The 21615-nt window shown below is 46.6% G+C and overlaps 1 protein-coding gene across 4 annotated transcripts in view; it reads right to left on the reverse strand.

Moving 5' to 3' along the window:
• The window catches only part of CENPC (centromere protein C), a 1220926-nt gene that overhangs the window by 301604 nt on the left and 897707 nt on the right, over positions 1-21615 (reverse strand). For all 4 annotated transcript variants that reach the window (XM_078676246.1, XM_078676245.1, XM_078676249.1 and 1 more), the window contains one exon: positions 14964-15068. In XM_078676246.1, the coding sequence (XP_078532372.1) occupies positions 14964-15068 (105 nt within the window). The remainder of the gene's footprint in view (positions 1-14963; positions 15069-21615) is intronic.

Raw genomic sequence — 21615 nt, forward strand, 5'->3', positions numbered from 1 at the left:
CATTTACTAAATTCACCACCCCCCTATGCGCAGAATGCCACAGCACCCCCGCAACCTTTAGTTGCGCAAACTACGCCTCCTGCTCCTCCACAGCACCCACCAGCTGTTCTTCAGCTGGCTCCTACTTCTTCGGTGCAGCCTCCTCCAGGCCCACCGACCACCTCTGTTTCACCTGTGTTTTCTACGATTTTGCCTACTGTACTTTTCACGTCTCCTAATGCCCCCTCTACAATTTTGCCTAGTGCCCCCTCTATTTCCCCTGATACCTCTTCTGCTATCTCTACCCCGGCCTTATCTCACCCCGTTTCTCCATCTGTTTCTCCTTCAGTTTTACCTTCCATTCGGCAGAAAATGGCCAGCACTGTTACTAACCTTCTTTTACCTCTTTTCGGGTCGCCTACTACGACCCCTAACATAGGAAGAAGACAGTTGCGAAGTCAACTGCCTGATTATCAAGAGAGAGATTCACTGAATAGTTTAGCACGGAAATGGGTCATGGACACCGTAAAATATGATGTACAGTCTGTCATGGAAGTCTTCCATCAATGGGAAGCAGCGACACAGAGATATGTTTTCGAACAGATGTGTGTTTTCCTTTGCGAGGATTTAGAAGACAATGATCAGGAATGCATCCCACGAGAGATGTGTCGTGTACGGTTTAAGTTCGGAGAGGGTATGATTGTAGGTCCAGATGTGGAGAAAGCAGTTGAAATGTTATCATATCGGAGTAAGGGAAGCAGTTCTGGGTCACCATCTGAATCTAATACATCCAGTAGGAAAAAGGCGTGACAATACCCTATGAGAGAAGTTCCCCCACAATGGAGAGAGGGTGACACGACTGCTGTCCCACCTATTCTGCCACACTTTCAGCGTGTATGGGTACATGTCCCATGGAAGCGAGCTGAAGTTTTAGCACTCAAACAAACATTACCAGATCCGCGTAAAAATCCTGCAGGGTACTATAAAGAGTTGTCGCAAACTGCTGGGTCATGTATAATGAATTTAGCCGATATCGATATGTTATTTGGAAATGTTGTTCCACAGCCTTTATGGGGTAAAATTTGTCATATAGATCATGACCAGGAATTAGGTGACACATGGGCTAATATTACTGCTGCAGATGCCCGACAAGTTGGTGGTGCCAAGCCTGAGCCTTTGATAGCAGAACTCCCTGGTAAAATAGTAGATTACATGAAAACGATAATGCCTGCAATACGCGTAAATTGGGATAAGTTGTCTGCATGCAAGCAGAAGAAAGAAGAAACAGTCTCAGACTTCTTCACCAGGTTTGAAGAAACATTCGTTGACCACAGCGGTCAAGATATGACCACAGAAGGTGGTCAGAGATTGTTTGTCGATAAATTCGTGCACAATCTGCTTCCAGAATTGTGTAAAAAATTAAAAGATTCAGAAAGTTCTTGGGCAGTCTCATCTTCAGCCCAGATATTGGCTACTGCACAATACTACGAGAATAGAGACAAAGATGAGAAAGATAGAGTAGAAAAGAAAACTAGAGAACTAAAAACGAAGGTTTTGCTACAGCAAGCCTATCTGCCTTGTGGTGGTGGTAATCAAAATAATAATGGTCAGAATCACTACCAAAATACCTTTCAGCAGCCTCAACAGTATCAGAGGAACTCGCAAAGATTCGAGTATACTCAACCCCGTGTACCTGTAGGCCCCAACCAGTGTTTATATTGCAAACAAGAAGGTCATTACAAGTATAATTGTCCTATTCTATTACAACGTGCAAATGGAGTTTCTGGTGGTAGAGGTCGTGGCAGTCAGCAAGCACCTAGAGGTAGAGGGCGTGGAAACGCCCCTCAGAACACACGTCCCCTTCCACCACAAAACTCTATGAATAGGTTTGATCAGCAAAATAACGTATCTGACAGGACAGCTCAATACTACGTTGATGATTATTACACAGAAGATGAGCATTGGGAAGGTAATGATTGCTAGGACAGCCATAGACAAAGAGAGGGAGTTGTTTCAGTTCCAGTAGATCAGAATGGACCTTACGTTGAGGTGATTACATCAGGTGTGTCAGAACCTTTTCTGTTGGATACTGGTGCTACAAAGAGTTCTATTATGCACTCCAAACTCCCTGACGCACCTTTGTCTGGCGAAATGAACGTTTCTGTAGGTTTTTCCGGCGCCCCAGTTAGAAATCCGATTTCTGACACTTTATCTCTTTCTGTTGGTCCTTGTGAATTCGAAGCACCCCTTATTCTGACAACAGGTTGTGGTGAAAATTTGCTAGGATTGGATTTGTTAAAAAGATTGTATGCGACTTTGTACTGTTCTCCTTCAGGAGTACAACTTACTTTAGGTAAGAAAGTGGTTTCTCCCATGTATTTGTCGAGAGATGCACTTCCAGCAGAATTGTCACTTCTCCCAGATATTCTTTGGGCCACTGGTCCTAATGATGTAGGTCTTTTAGAAATTCCACCATATGTTGTAACATTGAAGTCCAATGTCAAAATGCCACGAATTCCCCAATACAAAATATCTAATTAGGGTGAAAAAGCTTTGCTAGCGATGGTTTACGAATTGATTGAAAAGGATGTGATTGAGGAAACACGAGGCAACGTTTGCAATAGTCCTGTTCTGCCTGTTTTAAAACGAACTGACCCTTCTCAGCCACCTGTGTACAGATTCGTGATTGATCTTCGAGAAGTAAATAAGATAGTTGTGCCACAATTCCCAGTTGTCCCCGACATTACCACATTCTTGACTATGATTCCAGCTTCTGCTTCATGGTTTTCGGTGATTGACCTAAAGAATGCTTTCTTCAGCATCCCAATTGCTGAGGAGAGCAGGATATTTTTTCCTTCAGTTTAGGAGGTCGAAGCTTCCGCTTTAAACGCGCTCCTCAAGGCTACTGTGAAAGCCCCTCAATATACAGTCAAGCTTTGAAAGCACAGCTTGACACGATTGTTTTACCAAAAGGTGCTACTCTTGTACAATATGTGGATGATCTGCTCATTGCTGGAGACACTGAGAAAATTTGTAAAAAGGCCACATTGACATTATTGCGTCATCTGTGTGATCTGCATCACAAGGTGTCACTTTCCAAGCTTCAATATTGCCGACAAGAAGTGACCTACTTAGGTCACCTCTTATCGAAGGAGGGAAGGAAACTGACCCCAGAAAGAATTCAGGCAATAGCGAAATTGAGTGTGCCAAGAACACAGAGAGAAGTGCGTGCTTTCTTGGGCATTACATCGTACTGTAGACAGTGGATTCCAAATTTTTCGTTATTGGCCAAACCCTTGGTGGCATTAACGTGTAAAAATACACCCAATCCCATTCCTTGGTCTGAAGAGTGTCAGAAAAGTTTTCTTGAATTACGCACAGCATTATGTTCGGCTCCTGTGTTAGGTACCCCCAACTACAGTAAGCCTTTCACATTGTATGTCCACGAGAAGGAAGGCTGTGCATTGTCTGTGTTGACTCAGTTATTTGGAGGTAGACAGCGGCCATGCGCCTATTTTTCGTCCACTTTGGATCTGGTAGCTAAAGCATTGCCAAGTTGTTTAAGAGCCACAGCAGCAGCAGCTGTTTCTATTCGACAGTCTGCTGGTCTAGTAATGAATAATACACTAATCGTGATGGTCCCGCATGCAGTGGACACATTGTTAAATAGGACCAAGACACAGCACTTAACTAGTGCTCGACTGTCCAGTTACGAATTGACGCTGCTAGCGAGCCATGTGCACATAAAAAGGTGCAGTACCTTAAATCTAGCCACGTTGTTGCCAATTGCAGAGGAATCAGATGCTTTAGAACAGCACGATTGTTTCCTCACAACAGAGGAAGAGACAAAAGGGAGAGTGGATTTATTTGACACTCCTCTTGCTGAATGTGATGGTACGTTATGGGTGGATGGTTCATGCTTTAAGCTCCCAAATGGGAACATGACTGCAGCATATGCTGTCACAACTTTGCACACAGTTGTTGAAACTGCACGAATACCACATGGTTCAGCCCAAGCCGCAAAATTAATTGCACTAACGAGAGCATGTGTATTGTCTAAAGGAATGAGAGTGACTGTCTACACTGATAGTCAGTATGCTTTTGGCGTGGCTCAGTTTTGGACGATTGTGGAGAGAACGTGGGTTCCGGACTTCGCATGGAGCTAAGATTCAGCATGGTCAGTTGGTGAATGAGCTTCTTGAATCACTGACCTTGCCTCTGCAAATGGCGATTGTGAAATGTAGTGCTCACAAGAAGGTGACTGATGATGTTGGTCGTGGGAACGCATTTGCTGATGAGATCGCTAAAGAAACGGCAAAGAATGTGATGAGCCGAATGTATGTTGCAGGCCCTGAAAGATGGACTGGTGATGTTGGAATATGTGAGGACACGATAGAGAGTGTGAAGTCCATCCAAGCTGAGGCCACAGAAGAGGAGTTGAGCACGTGGAGAGAGAGTACAGGTAGAATGGATGCAAATGGTTGTTGGGTTGAATTGACAGAGCATCAGAGATGGTTGTTACCCAATGCATATGTGCTTGCAGTGGTTACAATGGCTCATGGAATGGCTCATATCAGCGTGAAAGGGATTTGCGAGTTGTTGGCCCCAGTATGGAAGAATTCAGGGATTCCCAAGTGTGCAGAGAATGTTGTCAAGAATTGCATGGTATGTCTGAAGCACAATCCTGGTAGGGGAACCCCAACTCCAGCTGGTCATTTTGCACCTCCTACGTATCCGTTCGAGGTTTTGCAGCTAGATTTCATACACATGGAGAGGTGCAACAACTTAAAATACGTGCTCATTGTTGTTTGTGCCTTCTCAAGATGGGTAGAAGCCTATCCCCTAAAAGACAATACTGCCTTGTCCACAGCAAAAGCCCTTGTAAAAGAGTACTTCCCCAGGTTTGGAATGCCTAGAATGGTCTGGTCTGACAACGGAAGTGAATTTGTGGGTCGTGTGATGAAAAGAGTGTGTGAAGGGCTAGGCATTAGGCAAAAGTTCCACGCTGCAAATCACCCCCAATCAGCTGGATTAGTAGAATGTTACAATGGCAAAAATCCAAGCGAGCACAGGTCTTAAATGGCCTGACGCTCTACCCTTAGCACTCCTATCCACCAGAATGACTGTGCATTCGCGAGTGAAACTCAGCCCTTACGAAATTGTCTTTGGCCGGCCAGCCAATATATGGGGAGTGCCTAGGCCCACGAAGTTCAGCGAGCTAGAACACCCTATTTTGCTTGATTACTTGTATGAATTGACGGCTAAATTGCGTGTTTTGCATCAACAGGTCCACAACACCCTGCCTCCGGTCTCTGAGACTCCAGGTCACTCCATTGTCCCTGGCTCCTGGATTCTCGTGAAAAACTTTCAGAGGACAAAGAACGACCAGCCCAGGTGGACCGGGCCACATCTCGTCCTTCTTTCCACGAGGTCAGCCGTTCGAGTGGAGGGGAAGGCCAACTGGATCCACGGGGACTGCAAAAGAATCCCTTCACCTCCGCCACATGACCAGTGGGTCCAGAAGGGTGTCACTGACTCAGAGCTTACAACTGTGCCACGTGTCATACCTGTCAGCGATGACCGTGTAAAAGAAACTAACCCTGAATGTGAAAGCGAGGACATTTTTCAAGAGACTGTGCTACCATCAGAACAATTGAACTTTTTGGAGCCTGAACTCCTGTTTCAGGACCAGACAGTACCAGGAAAAAGACGCTACAATTTGCGACTGAGAAAAACGAACTTACACAAGTGATTCCTTTTTATGATTTGAGACCAAGACCTATGGACAAATAAATATATCTTTTTTTCCTCCCAAGTACTCTTTTTGAAAGTACAGCTCTCCCATTTAGGAAACTTGCTTATTTTTGTTTTTCGAACCGCCATCCGGGTTCCGCTGCTAGGGCCGCGGTTGATTAAAGTCTTTTGGGTGCAGCTGACGACGTTAGGTCGGTAGTTCTGGTTGGTCCAAGGGAGTTGCCCTAGACTGACGGAAGCATCCTTTAGCAGAGGCAACCTCCCACCGCGGGCAGCACTTTAGAGAGGATGGAGTTTCCTGATGTGGAGAGACCTGCCAAACAAATGAACTTTAAGCAGAGACTGTGTAACACGATGACAAAGAAAAGTTTTATAATATTGTGTATTTTTATGCTATCCAGCATAATGATCTTTTTGATAAGTTATGTTTTATTCTCTTTCCATGTAACCTTTGCGCCCACTGCATCACCCATACCTCCTCCTACTATTTCCTCTCATTCTTTCCACCCTCTGCCTGACCACGAATCAAATAGGAGATTAGAGTTCGTTAATAACTCCTTTGTTCAGTTATTACACCAACACCAACTTGTAATGAACACAACTAACTGTTGGGTGTGCGGTCTCATGCCTCACACAACGGATAAAGGTATCCCCTATTTGGTCCTGCCATTTAGTCACAATGGTTCAGTATGGGCATATAGGACAATGTTCATATATGCACGAGAAGTCCAACCCCTACGTTCTGTAAAAGACAACCTCAAGACTAGCGCCCTAGTCAAAGGTATAGTTGACATGATCAAGGAAGTAACTTCTTATGAAGATACTCCGGATGATGAGATACTTGCATATGTAGGTTGGAACGTGACCGGATATGGCACTACTTTAAGTGAGAAACAGCAAGCCAGAAGATCCTCCCCTATCTGGATCGTACCCCATCAGGGTCACCTGTGTCTGCAAGGTATTGGCAAGAATCCCAGAGCTCAGCTAGGGAAGAGTATCTGTACATAAACGTATGTTTTTGGATCTCAGACTTCCCCTGCGTTTTTAGCCGCTAAGGGTACTTATTTCATCTGCCATGATAGAGCCTACACATGGTTGCCCCCTGACTTCTCGGGCTCATGTTTTGTTTCATTCCTGTTGCCTCCCACCTACACAGCAGCGGCGGATTACCACCGGACAAGGGTAGTTAGAGGTGTTTTGAGTAAAGAAGACACTGCAGGTCAAGAATTTGGGGACTTTGCAAAGGGTTTTCTGCCGTTCTGGGGATCCATGGCAAACAGCAGAAACATAAGGCAATTAACAAGGGTAGTTGAATCCACCGTGACTGAAACTGCCGGTGCCCTTAGTAACTTGACTGCTGAGCTCCAGTCGGATCGACTTATGACCCTTCAGAACCGGGTCGCTTTGGATGTTATACTTGCAGACCGAGGTGGAGTATGCAAATTGATCCAGTCTAGTTGCTGCATTTTCATCCCAGATAATGCTCCAACAGTGTACAGGGCCATCTCCAAACTGCATAAGATTTCCGAATCTATTCATGTGGATAAAGGAGATTGGTCGTTAATGGGATGGTTCTGGGAACTGATATCTGCCTGGGGATGGAAAATTCTAATGGTCATTGGGATGGTCTTAGCCATTCTTTTCATGTTCTGTCTGTGCATACAGTGTGCTCCTGCAATATGTGGCCTCTGTGTTACATCATGTGTAAGGAAGCCTGTGTCAAAAGATGAACTAAGTACTAGAATGATGTTACAGCAACATCTCAATGACTTTAGGAATATAGACCTGCACTCAGACTAACATGAGGATAGATTAATTGCCTATGTAAGGGCAAAAGGAGGGATTGTGGTTCTGAAAATCTGGATTCGTGTAATTATTCCGGACTCGAGAATTAAAACTTCGTCGAAACATGACGAATTTGGTATCAAAAGACCGAGAATGACGAGTACATCATGTACATATATTTTCAGCATATTCGAGTGACGATTTCACCTAAAAATCGTCATTTCCATTTTTGTGTTGCCCTTTACATAGGCCTTAATCCAGTTGAATTCAACTCCACAAGGACACATACTCCTTAATCGACTTTTCCATGACCTGTACAAGTTGGAACCATTGCCCCAGGCCGAACTCGTTAGGTCAGTTCCCTCCCAGTGGCCGAGCAAGATAGCATCTATGCTCAACAAACCATAAAACCATTTCAGCGCGCACACCTGCCATATCTCGCTCACATCTATCTCCACTCTTTTGCTTCACTTACTTTATGATGGGGAGGTGCCCGTTTTTATTAGGGGTCCAGTGATATCTGATGAAATGTTGGGCCTTGCCAAATGATTTGTTGTAGGCAGCACGAAGTGAAATATGGACATGTCATCATGACTCTGCTTTCTCTTTGTACTAGAAATATGTTAACGATTTACTTTACAACCAAGAATGTTTTGCCTGAAGCCTAAAATTGTGTATAAGAATAGAAGCCTGACTTTGTAAAGGCGTGCAGTCTCCTGAGAATATACCCGTGTTGTACTTCTAGGACACCTGTTACCTTGGTTGCAGCCAATAAACTAATCTTTGACTTCACCTAGAAGACTCTGAGTTTCTGTGGTCTGGATCAGGAAGAACCCGAGGTCTCTGGGTGTTGATTCCCTGACACCGCTGGGTTACCGGTTCTGTGCCGGTTCTTAAAAACCCAGTACCTCATGCTAGAGGCTCCGGTTATTGAGGAACATGTATGTTCTTTCCCTTTGTTAAATTGGATGGCTGAAATATTTTCAGATGAGAACAGTGACTTCCTGTTGGAGGATGTTGCTGCATATTTTGCATATTCATTGTTAGAATGAGATGTGTCAGTGCTTCACTCTCTTCCATGACCGAGGTCGCTTATTGGACATTGGATATTTTTTATAGAGCCTCAAAAAAAAATTATCTGGCCCAGACCTATTGACTTCACTATACCCAAATGGCTACCTTTATTGAATTTGAACAATTATCGGACTATAAGGTTTTTTGTTTTAAAAATGTTTTCCCTTGTGCAAATTTGAGACTGGTTCTGACTGTCTTTCTTGAACTCTGCATTCCAAAATGTGCCCCTTATCTTATCTTATCTTATCCGTGCTCAGATCAAGGGAGGGTGTCATGGGGATGGGCTTTGCCTTTACACTGTGGTAAGTTAGCATGAGCTTATTAGAAGTTTAAATGCCATTTTTCCTCTCTGCTGCTTTTGCACACGGCACACAATATTATAAATGTTTAGAGTCTAGCAGAATATTTTGCTTTACGCGAGAATAACATGTTTTCTTATAGTATCAGCCCTGCTTGGTAAGCTATGTCTGAGGCCTTCAAGGTTATTTCAACACAGTGGTTGTTGTTCGGTCTGATCAGCGCACGTCCTAGACATAACACATATGCAGCTGTGGCCACCTCTGATTTTGGTGCGTTTAATAATGCACTGCGCAGAGCATGCACACACAGTTTGGAGAACATTCACATGCAGAGAGCTGGTGTAGAAAATTATGTGATCCCTTTCTACTAGGGCCAGAGGTATGGGGCCACCCTTGTAAACCCAAAGAGACCTTCTGTAGATATAATATAATATACTAGCAAGGGAGGGTAAGACTGAGGTGTAATTTAGCCTTCTTCCCTTTAGCATTTTAACATGCTTTCTCCCTTTGTATTTTATGGAATAGTAACTATGCTGATAACCTTGTTGCTTATAATATATTTGCTTGTATTAGCTAAGATACTGCGCTTGAGAACACGGCACTAGAAATAAATATTTCAAACTTGCACGTGTCTTCATTTACTCCTCGTTTTGGACTGGTATGATAGTATAACAAAAGAGTGTTCATGTGTTCCACATTACCTGAGGTGTTCTAAGTCCATGTTCTGGGTTGTCTAATCATTGGGGGTATGGAAGAACCAATGAGACACTGATTGCTATTCTGGTAGGGGATTTTGGATACTAAGATGAGTTTTGGCACACCCTAATTCACTGAGGTTCCAAGTCTCTATGCACAGTTCTGTGTAGGAGCAGAATCCCTGCGACACAGCACTGTGTCCAAATCGGGGGTGAGGCTGGGGTCAACGCCAGTTGGGGGCGCAACCGCCGCCAGCACTAGAATCAGCGCAGGGGGAAGGAACCGTGAGGTCGACCTGTGCTGATCTGGATGCAGGCCTGGATCCTTGGTGTGAGAAGTTGGCCTGCTATATGATGTTCACTATTCTAGTGAGCACCTTGCACCAGTCCAAACAACCCTTATGGTGATGGTTGTAAAGTCAACATTATAGACCAGCTATCCTAGTGGTAGCATGGACAAAGCAGTCTTAGGCTAACACTTCAGAGAGCATGTGAAGCCAATTGTTTTACCAATTATAATCCCTTGAATATCAAATGAAAGGACACCACACAAGGTATATATCAAATATATATGTATTTATTACTAACACAACCCCTCTGCACTCTTTATGAGGTCAGAGTTCGAGATACAGCACAAGTTACTCAATAGGCATACTATAAGTTGCACAAATACAATTCTGCCCTAGGGGCCTCACAAACCATATACTAAAGAAGTGGTATAAGAACCACTTCAGGAAAGGTGAGTAGGCCTAGGGCCTAGGAAATCGCTGGGGCTACGCTGATCGACCAAGGGATTGGAAGTAGGAGATCCACAGGATGTGTGTGAAGCGTCTAAACACACATGCGAGTTACCATAGAGTTTCAATGGGAATGTGGAAGTTACAAAGTAGTAGATTTCGGACACTTCCGGGTGGACTACGAGAAAACCCTGCTAAACTAGGACACTTGGAAAGTTGTTACCCACGGGAGCACTGGAGTACTCGAGTTACTTCACCCAGGGAAGCCGGGTGCATAGGTGTTCTTTCGGGTCGGGTTTCGTCGCTGAATCCTATGGAGAGCTGCAAGAAAGTGCTGCAGGCGACCAGGAGGAAAGTGTCCGGATGGATCCAAGGGTGGATTGGAGTCGAGAAGAACCTGAAAGCAGAGGGGACAGAGTCTGGGTCACTAGCCAGTGACCAGGAAGGAACCAGGGAGGAACCAGGCGATATTGAGATGCAATCAGGTGAAGAAGTGAAGCTTGTCTCTGCAGCCACGTGGACCAGGAGGCGTCGACGACGACCAGGCGTTGGCTACGAGCTGTCCCACGAAGGCTCTCGGTGACTGCGGTGTCGGTATCCGGATTGGACCCAACAAGCCTTGGTAACCGTACCCCATGCAGGAAGTGAAGATTGGCTTCTGTTCAGACCAGCACGGTCTGGGGTGCTTCTCTTTCACAGGGAAGCTGGAGCAAGATTGGAGCAACCAGGCAAGCGTTGTAAATTCAAAGGTTCCTCTTCGTAGGGCTCACTAGCCAGCGGGCTAGCAACCGGGAAGACACGTTGAGCTGAAATGCAGGCGCAGGCCCCAAGCGGCACTCGTGGAGTGTGGAGGGCTGAGCTTCGGTGCAAATGCTGCTCGGGTCTGGGGCTTCTCAATCCCCAATGCACAACTTCGAGGGTTCCTCAGGAGCTGCACAGGTAGCAAAAAGCAGATAGTTCAGGATATCCGGTACCACGTCGCTCCTGTCCGCCACGGGTCTCAGCTTTGCTGTGGATGTGGGCCGGAGTCAGAGAAGTCTGGGAGTCCAGTTCCTGGGCCGCTAAGTCTTCGGGATCCGGCTGGAGCATCGACAAAGCAAACCGGCAAGTTACTGTTGGTGCCTGTTTGCACAGGGTGGTCACTCCTTGACCACAAGGGAGATGTCTTCAGTCTTCCAGTCGATATGGAACGCCGAAGGTCCAAGAGTTCGTGTCAGAGTTAGTTTCCAGGATAAATCTAAAGTCTCTAGACTCAGCTCCTATCTTTATACTAAACTAAGGGGCTGGATTACCTGCTAGGTCCCTCCTGTGGGCGGAACCTGGGAAGGGGTGGTTACACCCCTTTCCCTTTGTCCAGTTTCGCGCCAGAGCTGGGGCTGGAGTGCCCCAACAACTGGTTTGAACCGAGCTATGCGTGGAGCACCTTGTGTGCCCCAGGCAGTGTCTCATTTCTCAGCCCTCCCTGCCCCAATACACTAAAAGTCTGTCTGGGGAGGTGCTAAAACCTTCCAAGGCAGGAAACCTATTGTCCAGGCCTCCCCTGCCGGAGTTTCATTCAGCAGCAGGAGGTCAGACTCGTGTCTGTGGCAGCAGCATCCATTTTGTGATGCTGAGGCTCTGTTTAACTTTAACCGGGTAAAGTAGTAACTACATGTCTTCTCCCTCTAGAAGGGTGGAATGCTACCCTCGCCTCCAGAACTGGGGGGGCGGGTAGTATTCCAAAGCGTATGACACCTTACACGACATGTTTTGATAAAGCCAAACCAAAGTTAGCATTAACCGCGAGGATTATAATACACTTAAGAGTATATGGTATGGCTATATCATAGAACAGCTATAAGGACATGGTTCCGAAAGCTGCAGGCAGGCTCAGCTCATGCTAGAGCACCATCTCACATAAAACTAGCACTCTGCCTCCAGGATTGTTAAGGCCTGCCATAGGAGTGACTTACAGGTATATATGTGTCTATATATAAGGGTAGATATAGGTATACTATATCTAAGCAAGGGGTGATTACACGACCTTGCCCAAGCTGAGTGATCAGCCTGTGGTGTCAGTTTGGATGGCTAGCCAGGGGTGGCATAATACATGCTGCAGCCCCTGGTAGGCCTTGGATGCACCTATGCCCTGGGTACCTATGGTACACTATACAGGGGCTCACAAAGGTGACCCAATACCCAATTAGGTATGTACCTAAAGTACATGGTATGAATCTAGAGAGAGAACAGGTGGGCTGTGGGTCTGATTAGCAGGCCCACAGCCACACTAAAGTCGAAAAACCAGTGAATCACAGCAAAAAGTGGGGGTGACCATAGGAAGCAGACCCTACTCTCCTACACATAGCCACCCAGCAGTCCTGAGGCCGGAGCCGTCGGCATTAAAGGTCCAAGGCCCCCAGCCAAATCCTGTGGGGCCTGAAGGAGTGCCTGCGAAGTCGGACTGCCCAAAGATGCTGTGCAGCGCTTTGTAAAATGCACGAAGCTGGGCAGGGGACGCTCCGGGAAAAGGAGAGAAATGCTGAGCCGTCCCAGTGGGCTCCGAGGAAGGAGCCGGGGAGCGACTACGCTCTTGGTCCCGCGTCGCGTCAGTTAACGGATGGGGAGAAGGTGAAGAGCGACAATGCTTCTTCGCTTTCTTCTTGTGCTTCGACTTACCAGAGGAGTGCGAAGACCGAGGATGAATGGTGGTGACTCCGCGACCAGTCCCGCGACCTTCCCCTCGACCGGGACCTCGAACTGCGCAGAGCGGACTGCTGGGCCTTCAAAAGCTTTCGGAACCGCTCCCGCAAAGACTTCGGGTTCAGGGCCCGGCAGTCAGAGCACGACTTCGGGTCATGGTCCCGCTTCAGGCACCAGAGACACACGAGGTGCGGATCGGTGACCGACATATCTTGTGACAGGAGTCACAGGGCTTGAAACCGGGCCGACGGCTGGATATCACTCGTGCACCAGGAGTCGAAGACTCCTCTGACTGCCACTCAGGGCGGCGGGGAATGCCAGAGATGAACAGTGGTACAAAAGCACCCTCCGGCACCAGTACCGACTTGGTCAACATCGGTCCAGCACGGTGTCGAAATCGGGGGTGAGCTGGGGTCAATTCCAGTTGGGGGCGCAACTGGCGTCGACACTAGAATCAGCGCCGGGGAAGGAACCGTGAGGTCGACCGGTGCTGATCTGGATGCAGGCCTGGATCCTTGGCCACCCTGCAGTGCTGAGGCCGGAGCCGTCGGCATTGAAGGTCCAGGGCCCCCAGCCGAATCCCGTGGGGCCTGAAGGAGTGCCTGCGAAGTCAGACTGCCCAAAGATGCTGTGCAGCGCTTTGTAAAATGCACGAAGCTGGGCAGGGGACGCTCCGGGAAAAGGAGAGAAGCGCTGAGCCGTCACAGTGGGCTACGAGGAAGGAGCCGGGGAGCGACGACAGTCTTTGTCCCGCGTCGCGTCAGTCAACGCATGGTGAGAAGGCGAAGAGCCACAATGCTTCTTCGCTATCTTTTTGTGCTTCGACTTACCAGAGGAGTGCAAAGACCGAGGATGAATGGTGGTGACTCTGCGACCAGTCCCGCGACCTTCCCCTTGACCTCAAACAGCCCAGAGCGGACTGCTGGGCCTTTCAAAAGCTTTCGGGACTGCTCCCGCAAAGACTTCGGGTTCAGGGCCCGACAGTCGGAGCATGACTTCAGGTCATGGTCACGCTTCAGGCACCAGAGACACACGAGGTGCGGATCGGTGACCAACATCATCTTGTGACAGGAGTCACAGGGCTTGAAACCGGGCTGACGGCTGGACATCCCTCGTGCACCAAGAGTTGAATACTCCGAAAGATGTCGACAAAAGTCGAAAAAGAGTTAGTCAAAAAGTGACTAAGTGCCACTCTCTCTCCGGAACTGCGCTAGCTGGTATAGAAAGAGAAAGAACTGACGTCAGCTCGCAGGCTTGGCGTCTAAGTAGACATCGCAACATCATCCCGACGACCATGACGCTGATGACGGACACAGAGTCGACAGATGCCACCTACTGACGAGCAGGGGTACTGCTACAGACAAAAATCTCTGGATCCAGTCTGGCACCTGGGGGTATTTCTACAGGTAAGGATTCTACAACTATAGTATCTTTCAGATAATTTCTCATGATTGTCTAGTACATTAGCTATTTTTCAGCAAAATAGGTTTTCCATAGCAAAAAACTAATTTTGTCTCCAACAGCTTTTTGCCGTACTGTGAAATATTTGTGCTTAGCTTTTCCTCTTACCAAAGAATATTTATGCTTTAATACAAACCTTTATTAACACCTAATGTACTTAATAAAAGAAAGCAATGTTCAAAAGTATTATAGTTATAGTGCTCTTCACTACTTATGTTTTGCTATATGGCTCATTCATTGAAGTGAAAATGTGTGCTAGCAAGATAGTCTCTTTGATATGAAGTAGTTAGAGGTTTACATCAGTTGTGTAGTTAGACCACTGTTAACGTTATTAAGGTAATATATGTGTAAACGGATAAGTAGCTCAAAGACAAAAAAAAAGAATGTACATATGTAATTTTTGTAAAACCGTCTGGGTTGCTTGCAGCTGTACACATTTGAAGAAATATCTACTAAATACAAGTCAATGTCTATTTTACATAAATATGTACATTCAATACCTGATGGTCGCAATTTGTACACAACACGTTCTCCTCTCCAAAAATCCAATGGTTGAACTCGAGTCCTTTTTGATCGTCGAACATTAGGTGTGTGAGAAGGTAGAACTAGAATAATGAATCAATAGAAAAGTATATTAAAAAATATTCATTTTAAACAAACAATGTTTTTGCCGATTTTTTGGGCATAGTAAGTCATGTTTCTCTTTCAACTGGACAAAGAAAAACCATTATTTCCTTAAGTTCCAAACTTGCCTAGAGAAAGGAAGCAGGGGCCAATTGCTAAGTGAAAATTTTTTCTTTTAGAAGGGAGAGGCTGTTTGCGTTCTACTTCCTTCAATGTTATGCTAACCTTCGGCAGTCAAATCATTTTTATAATTTAAATTTGTATGTTCTCTTCACTATCTGTTTTATCTTAATGGTTTATTTAGCTTATATTACTGTTTCTCACTTGACCTTCTATGAGCCTCATGGGAGCGCGAAAATGCGCGATATGCTACATGACAGACTGGACCAACACTCCCTTAAACAACGTGTGGATATGCCGTACCTAATTACCCATATTATATCGGTCTCATGAGACGTTTTCACTCTCTACTAGGTGTTTCAATGCATTTTCTGTACATACTCTTCAATCGTCACACAGCAGAGGTCTGTACAGCTCTGACGAAGACCTTTTTGCCCAGAAGTTTGCTTCCCAAACTTGGCTAGGACCTTGGAATTGATTAATTGTGGAACACAACCTTCATGGAGCTTAATAGTCCCCAAAAAATGCATTTTGTTAGGATAGAGGTCAATCTTCTTCACGTTCAAACCCTGAAGAAAATTTTAACGACTGGAAAATTGCCATATAGATTTTGGAAAAGCACACAGTGACTTCAGTATGGCTTGCTATGTTTTATAAATACACAGATGTGAAATGTGTTTAATATTGTTAAATGCCTGATAAAAAGGATTTTGATCTGTGTTTTCTACTTTACGTGTTGCATGTTTTGTCTTTGCACCGCTAAAACTTACCTGATCACTGTTACATGTTGAAAATCCAACTGTTTACACATATTCAAAGTAGTTTACTAAGCTAACTATAACTTGTGCTCGGCCATGCACTGCTTACGACCTTACATATTACAAAACTCATGACATGTTAAATGACCTCACTGACGACATCAAATGTCACAATAAAGAGTTAATGTCTTGAGCAATAAGTGTCCAAAATAATTAGGACAGTCTACAATGGTAGTTGCCACAGAATTCTTCTTCTGTTCTTTATTTTCATTTGACACAATCCAACATAGATGTAGATTCTAGCCAACACATGTTCTGGCTATATGGAGTAGAAAACCATAGACTTCTTCAGGGCAAACTGCAATCAGGCTTGGTAAGAGTAGTAGTATAAAAAACACAACAGTGCAGTATCCAAGTAGGTAACTCCAGTAACGTCGGAAAGCGGAGATCTATATATCAAGAAAGCGAAAACGCTACACTAGCAAGGCGCTAAGTTCTCAAGTTTCAATCATAAGTCAATAGGCGATATCCATGAGTCTCCTAAGAGAAATGAGAGTCCACGTGGAGAGTGCCCCCCGGGAAGTACGGCGTCATTTACAATGTCATTAGTGATGTAATATGTGAGAAACTAAGCAGTGCCTGGAGGGAGCGCAAAATGTAGTTAGCTCACTAAACTTTCAATGGTGTTGTGCTTGAAACATCTCTAAGTTCCCAATGCTCCTTTTCCCGGAACATAAGCCAATCAAGGCACTCACAGCGGTGTACTGGTGAAAAAGGGTTTTATCCAGTAAATTCATCACCAAGAGCAGCATAAGCATGGAATAATACCAAATGTGTTTCGGAGTTACAAATTCACAAAATTTTCAAGACTATTTTGCCAGTCAATAAATACATTTTAGAATACTTACATACATAAAAACAGTTCCCAAAATCCACCGACTGAGTTTCAGTCTCCCATCAAATAACAGACCAGCAATACTACGGGCATTGTAGCAAGCCTAATCAGTAACCATAGAACCACAAGCTCGTACCGCTGCTCTCAGAAATTTACTCAAATAAATTACCACTTCATCATCCATAAATTGAAACAGTACATATAGGACTTCACTAAGATTACTAATATGGTAATTTTTTAATAAGGGAAAAGAGAAAATGTCTTGAAAACACAGCATAATATCCACATAAAAATGTGAAATGCAACATCATTTCACCAGACTTCCTATCACAGGGGCAGGGCAAGGAGACACGACTGGTGTTAAAAACCAAAGGGAAACATGACTTATATCAGATAGAGACGTCTAGCTGCAGATTCCTTACCTTTGAATTTCCCAGGTGTCAGGCTGGATCTGGGAACTTTTGCTGAACAATACACTTTGTGCCCGATATGAGGTTGCTCTATTCAGCTCCACATGATGTTGTCAGTGTTGTTAGCGACGATCATGGTGTCGCGGTGCATACCTAGGGGACAACCAGGCGCGCGGACGGCAGTTCTTTTCGTGCCTAATCCGGGAAGAGCTACCCCTGTACCGCTCTTTGGCAGGCTTTTTCTCGACTTTGCTTGAAGTTTTTTGGATTTTCGACTTCATGTGCAAGGGAAATCTTCGAGGAAGACCGGTTTCAAGCAGTGCGGGACTTGTTCTAGCATCATGTCGGTAACCAATCCTCACTGCGTATGTCTGTGATGTCTCGAGCGTGACCACGAAACGAAGTCTTAGTCGGACTGTCGGGTGATTGCTCCGAAGACCTTGAGGGAGCGGGCTATGAAGTTCCTCGTGGACCGGCAGTCGACACCGTCAAGCGAGATTCCGAGGAGGACACTGTCCTGATCCAAGAAGAGGAGATCGTGGGACCACTCACGAAGCCCCCAAGTCCTCTTCCTCCCATTTGAGGTCCTCTGGACACACGGGAAAGAGGCACAAGAAGAAGACTAAGTCCAAGCGGATCTCGTCTTCACCTCAACTGGCATCCGTCATTGAGAGAGGTAAGGAGCACCGATGCTCTAGGCATGGTTCAGCGGAGCCAGAGTCGACTTCGCGTCTCCCCCCCCTTTCCGGGAGCTGGACCGACTCCCACACAAATAAAATAATTTTACGAGGACATGCGCAGCGTATTTGAGCGGAAGAACCCCAGCTGGTGGGCTTTCGGGCCCCAAGGAGACGGAAGGGGCTCCTTTGGGTTCGAAACTGTTGGCTCCAGCCAAGTCACTGGTGGGGCCCCAGGGAACCGAACCCAGATCCGGTTCGAAGCCGGTGGTGCCAAAGCGTCCTTCCCTGGTGTCGAATCCGAAGTCAGTGCCTGCGATGTCTCGGATGCCCGTCGGTGGCGCAAGCCCCATCCTCATACCCGACGACATGGAGCTGGAAGGGCGTAGATCGACGCCGATTCCGTTGTTGACAGAACTCAGAGGTTCTCTGTTGTCGCCTGAGCACTTTGAGGATGTGCTAGGCTCAAGAGAGGAATGGGAGGGGTCTGGGGACCTTCTTGAAAACCAGAAAGTCTCTGAAGAGAATTTGGACTGGTATGAGGAATTTGGGGAGGCCAGTGGACTTGCTACTTCTTCAGATATCGGCATTCTCTCCCTATCAACAGTGGCTAAGGAGGAGGGGGCATCCTATGCCATGGTGGTTAAGAGGACACCTCAGGTCCTTGGACTAATCTCCTGACTGTTGTGCTTCAACCTGGGGCTTCCATCTGTGAACCCCTGTTGCCTTTTAATGAGGCACTTACAGACATCCTTTTAGGGACATGGCCCAAACCTAGCATGGCACAGCTCCGGGTGACCAAAAGTTCTTCAGACAACACCCCACCCCAGAGAGTTTGGTGGTGCAGGCCTCTATGTCGAAAGGCGCATTCCCTTCCACCCTTACGGATAGGGAATCCGAGAGGTTGGATTCTTTCGGGAAGAAGCTGTTTTCTTCTTCCAGCCTGGCGTTGCGGTCGGTGAATACCGCATGCTTATTGGGCCGTTTCTCCCTTTCCCTTTGGGAGACAGTTGCACAAGTGCTACCTCAACTCTCGGAGGAGTCACGGGCTGTGCTCTCCCAAGCTGTCAAGGATAGGAACGATGCAGCAAAATGTACCATACCATGTGGCCTAGATACGACCGATTAGCTAGGCAGATTAGTTTCAACAACGGTGGCCTTGATGCCCCATGCCTGGCTTCATTCAAGTGGCTTCTCGGGCGATGTCAAAGCTAATTTGATGGACATGTCCTTTGATGGAACCCGTCTTTTTGGTGAAAAGGAAGACTTGGCCCTGGTCAGGTTCAAGGACTTTTGAGCTACAGCCATATCCTTGGGCCTCTCCTTCACTCCTCGCTACCAGCCTTCCTTTCGCCCCTTTCATTGAAACGGAAGGGGTTTACAGCCACCTCAGCAATATCCCAGACACCGTCCCGCACAGACTTCCCAAGCTGGACGATGACGCGGTTCATTCTGATCTTGGAATGGAGGCCAGAAGTCGTCGACCACACTGCCCCCGGCAGTAACTGTTTTTAATTAAAGTTTAGGTGCATCTTGTAGGAGAGCAGGATCTGCTTACTATTGTTAGTCCTACTTTTTGCTGGTGTTTCACTGTTTTCGACTTTAGTCTGGCTGGGGCCCTGCTAACCAGTACCTCAGCCTAGCTGCTTCCTCTCTAAATTGGTTGCATGTACATTAGGTACACTCCAGATTGGTTACTGGGTTACACTTGTGAGTCCCTAGTATATGGTACCTTAGGTACTAAGGGCATAGGTACCACAGAGGCCTACCAGGGGCTGAAGCATGTATTATGTCACCCCTGGGAAGCCTTCCAAAATGGCACCAGAGGTCTGCTGCTGCCGCCTGGGTAAGGGGGTGCATGCACCCCTTACTAAGATATAGGTTACCTATATCTACCTTATATCATTGACACATATAAACCTATAAGCCACTCCTATGGCAGGCCTTGACAATCCTGAAGGCAGAGTGCTTGGGTTTGTGTGAGAAGGTGCCCATGCATGAGCAGGACCCCGCTGCAGCTTTCGAAATCACTTCTCTGTAGCTGTTCTGTGATGCAGCCAAACCATATACTTTTAAGTGCATTACAACCTCGCGGTTAATGCTAACTTTGGAATGGCTGCATGGAAACATGTTGTGTTTGATGTCAAACACTTTGGAAACCTATTGGAATCCTAACTTTGGAATCCTAACCACCACCCAGACAGGCTTTAGTGTATTGGGGCTGGGCGGGTACATTCAGAGAATGCTTTTCAGACAGTGCTGGGGGCACACTTGGTGTCTCTGTGCGTACCCCAATTCAAACTGGTGTGAACCTAGAGTTAGTCCAACCCCTAAACTTAGTATAAGTATAGGAACCCAGTCCATCGGACTTTAGATTACCCTGGACGAAACTCTGCAACATATATCCTGGAACTTCGACATTCTATTTCGACTATAAGACAGAAGAATCTCCCTTGGGGTCAAGGAGTGACTCCCCTGTTCAAACAGGTACCAAAGAAGCATCTTGCCGGTCTGCATTGCCGAGGCTCCCGCCGGATCCCGAAGGTTTTGCGACACAGGACACGGACTTCCAGACATCTCCGTGGCCGACACGAGATCACATCAAAGCTGAGACCTGTAGCCATCACGAGAGACGTGGGACCGGAACTCCTGGACATCGTGCACACTTGCTAGTGCATCGACTTCCCGAGCTCTCCCGAAGTTGTGCTTTGGGCTACTTGTAGTCCAAGCACCGAGCACCAATTGCACCGAAGATTGTGGGCCTACACTCCACGAGTGTTCCGTGGGCCCGCTTCTCGCATTTCCGCTCGAGGCTCCTTCGCGATCACTGGTCCGTCGACTGGTGGGTCCCCACGAAGAAAACTCTTCTCTTTCTTGGGCTTTCCTGGTTGCTCCAGATGTGCCATGACTCTCCTCCAAAGGGTGAGTCCGTCAGACCTTGCTGGTCTGCACCAAAGCCATTTTTTGCTTCCTGCGTGGGTTGCTGTTGCCAAGGTTTGTTGAGTCCAACGCAGCACCCGATAGCCTTTTGGGACAGCTCGAATCCAGCTCCTGGTCTTCGTCGACGCCACCTGGTCCTCGTGGCTGAAGAGTCAAGCTTCACCTTCTTCACCCGACACAGAATAGGATAAAGGATGAGGCCCCTTACCCTCACATAATTTTCAGGGGGAAACAGAAACCTGCTTGAGTTCAGTCATATTATCCACTGAGGGGGGAGGATTAGCATAAAAGGTGCCCAGACTCAGGGTAAGTGGTTGAAGAGAAAACACTTGAGGCGCATTGGTGGAGGGCATGGTGACTTTAACCTGTGAAATGGGGGGAAATAGGAGAGGAGATAGGTAGGAGAGGGTTAACAGGTAAGGTACACGGTTACAAAATAGTCCATAGGCAGTCTACAGGCCGCGACTCACGGTATGAGCAGGCACAGTGCACATGCGGTAGCTCCCAGACACGTTTTTTCCACGCAAACTCTGCTTCTCTGCCTCGCTTCTCTGCCTCACAATACTGTTATGGTGCCACACTGCTGCGCAGCTCCGCTCTGCTGCTGCTTAGCTCACGCTCCAAAAGCCAAAGAGTAAAGGCCTCCTATATGGCGAGCAGCATTTTGATGGCTCCCAGTGACATGTGAATTGTGCTGTGCTATTCATCGACACTGAAGATGGACTACA

The sequence above is a fragment of the Lissotriton helveticus genome, chromosome 2_1, assembly GCF_964261635.1.
Source record: "Lissotriton helveticus chromosome 2_1, aLisHel1.1, whole genome shotgun sequence".
NCBI lineage: Eukaryota > Metazoa > Chordata > Amphibia > Caudata > Salamandridae > Lissotriton > Lissotriton helveticus.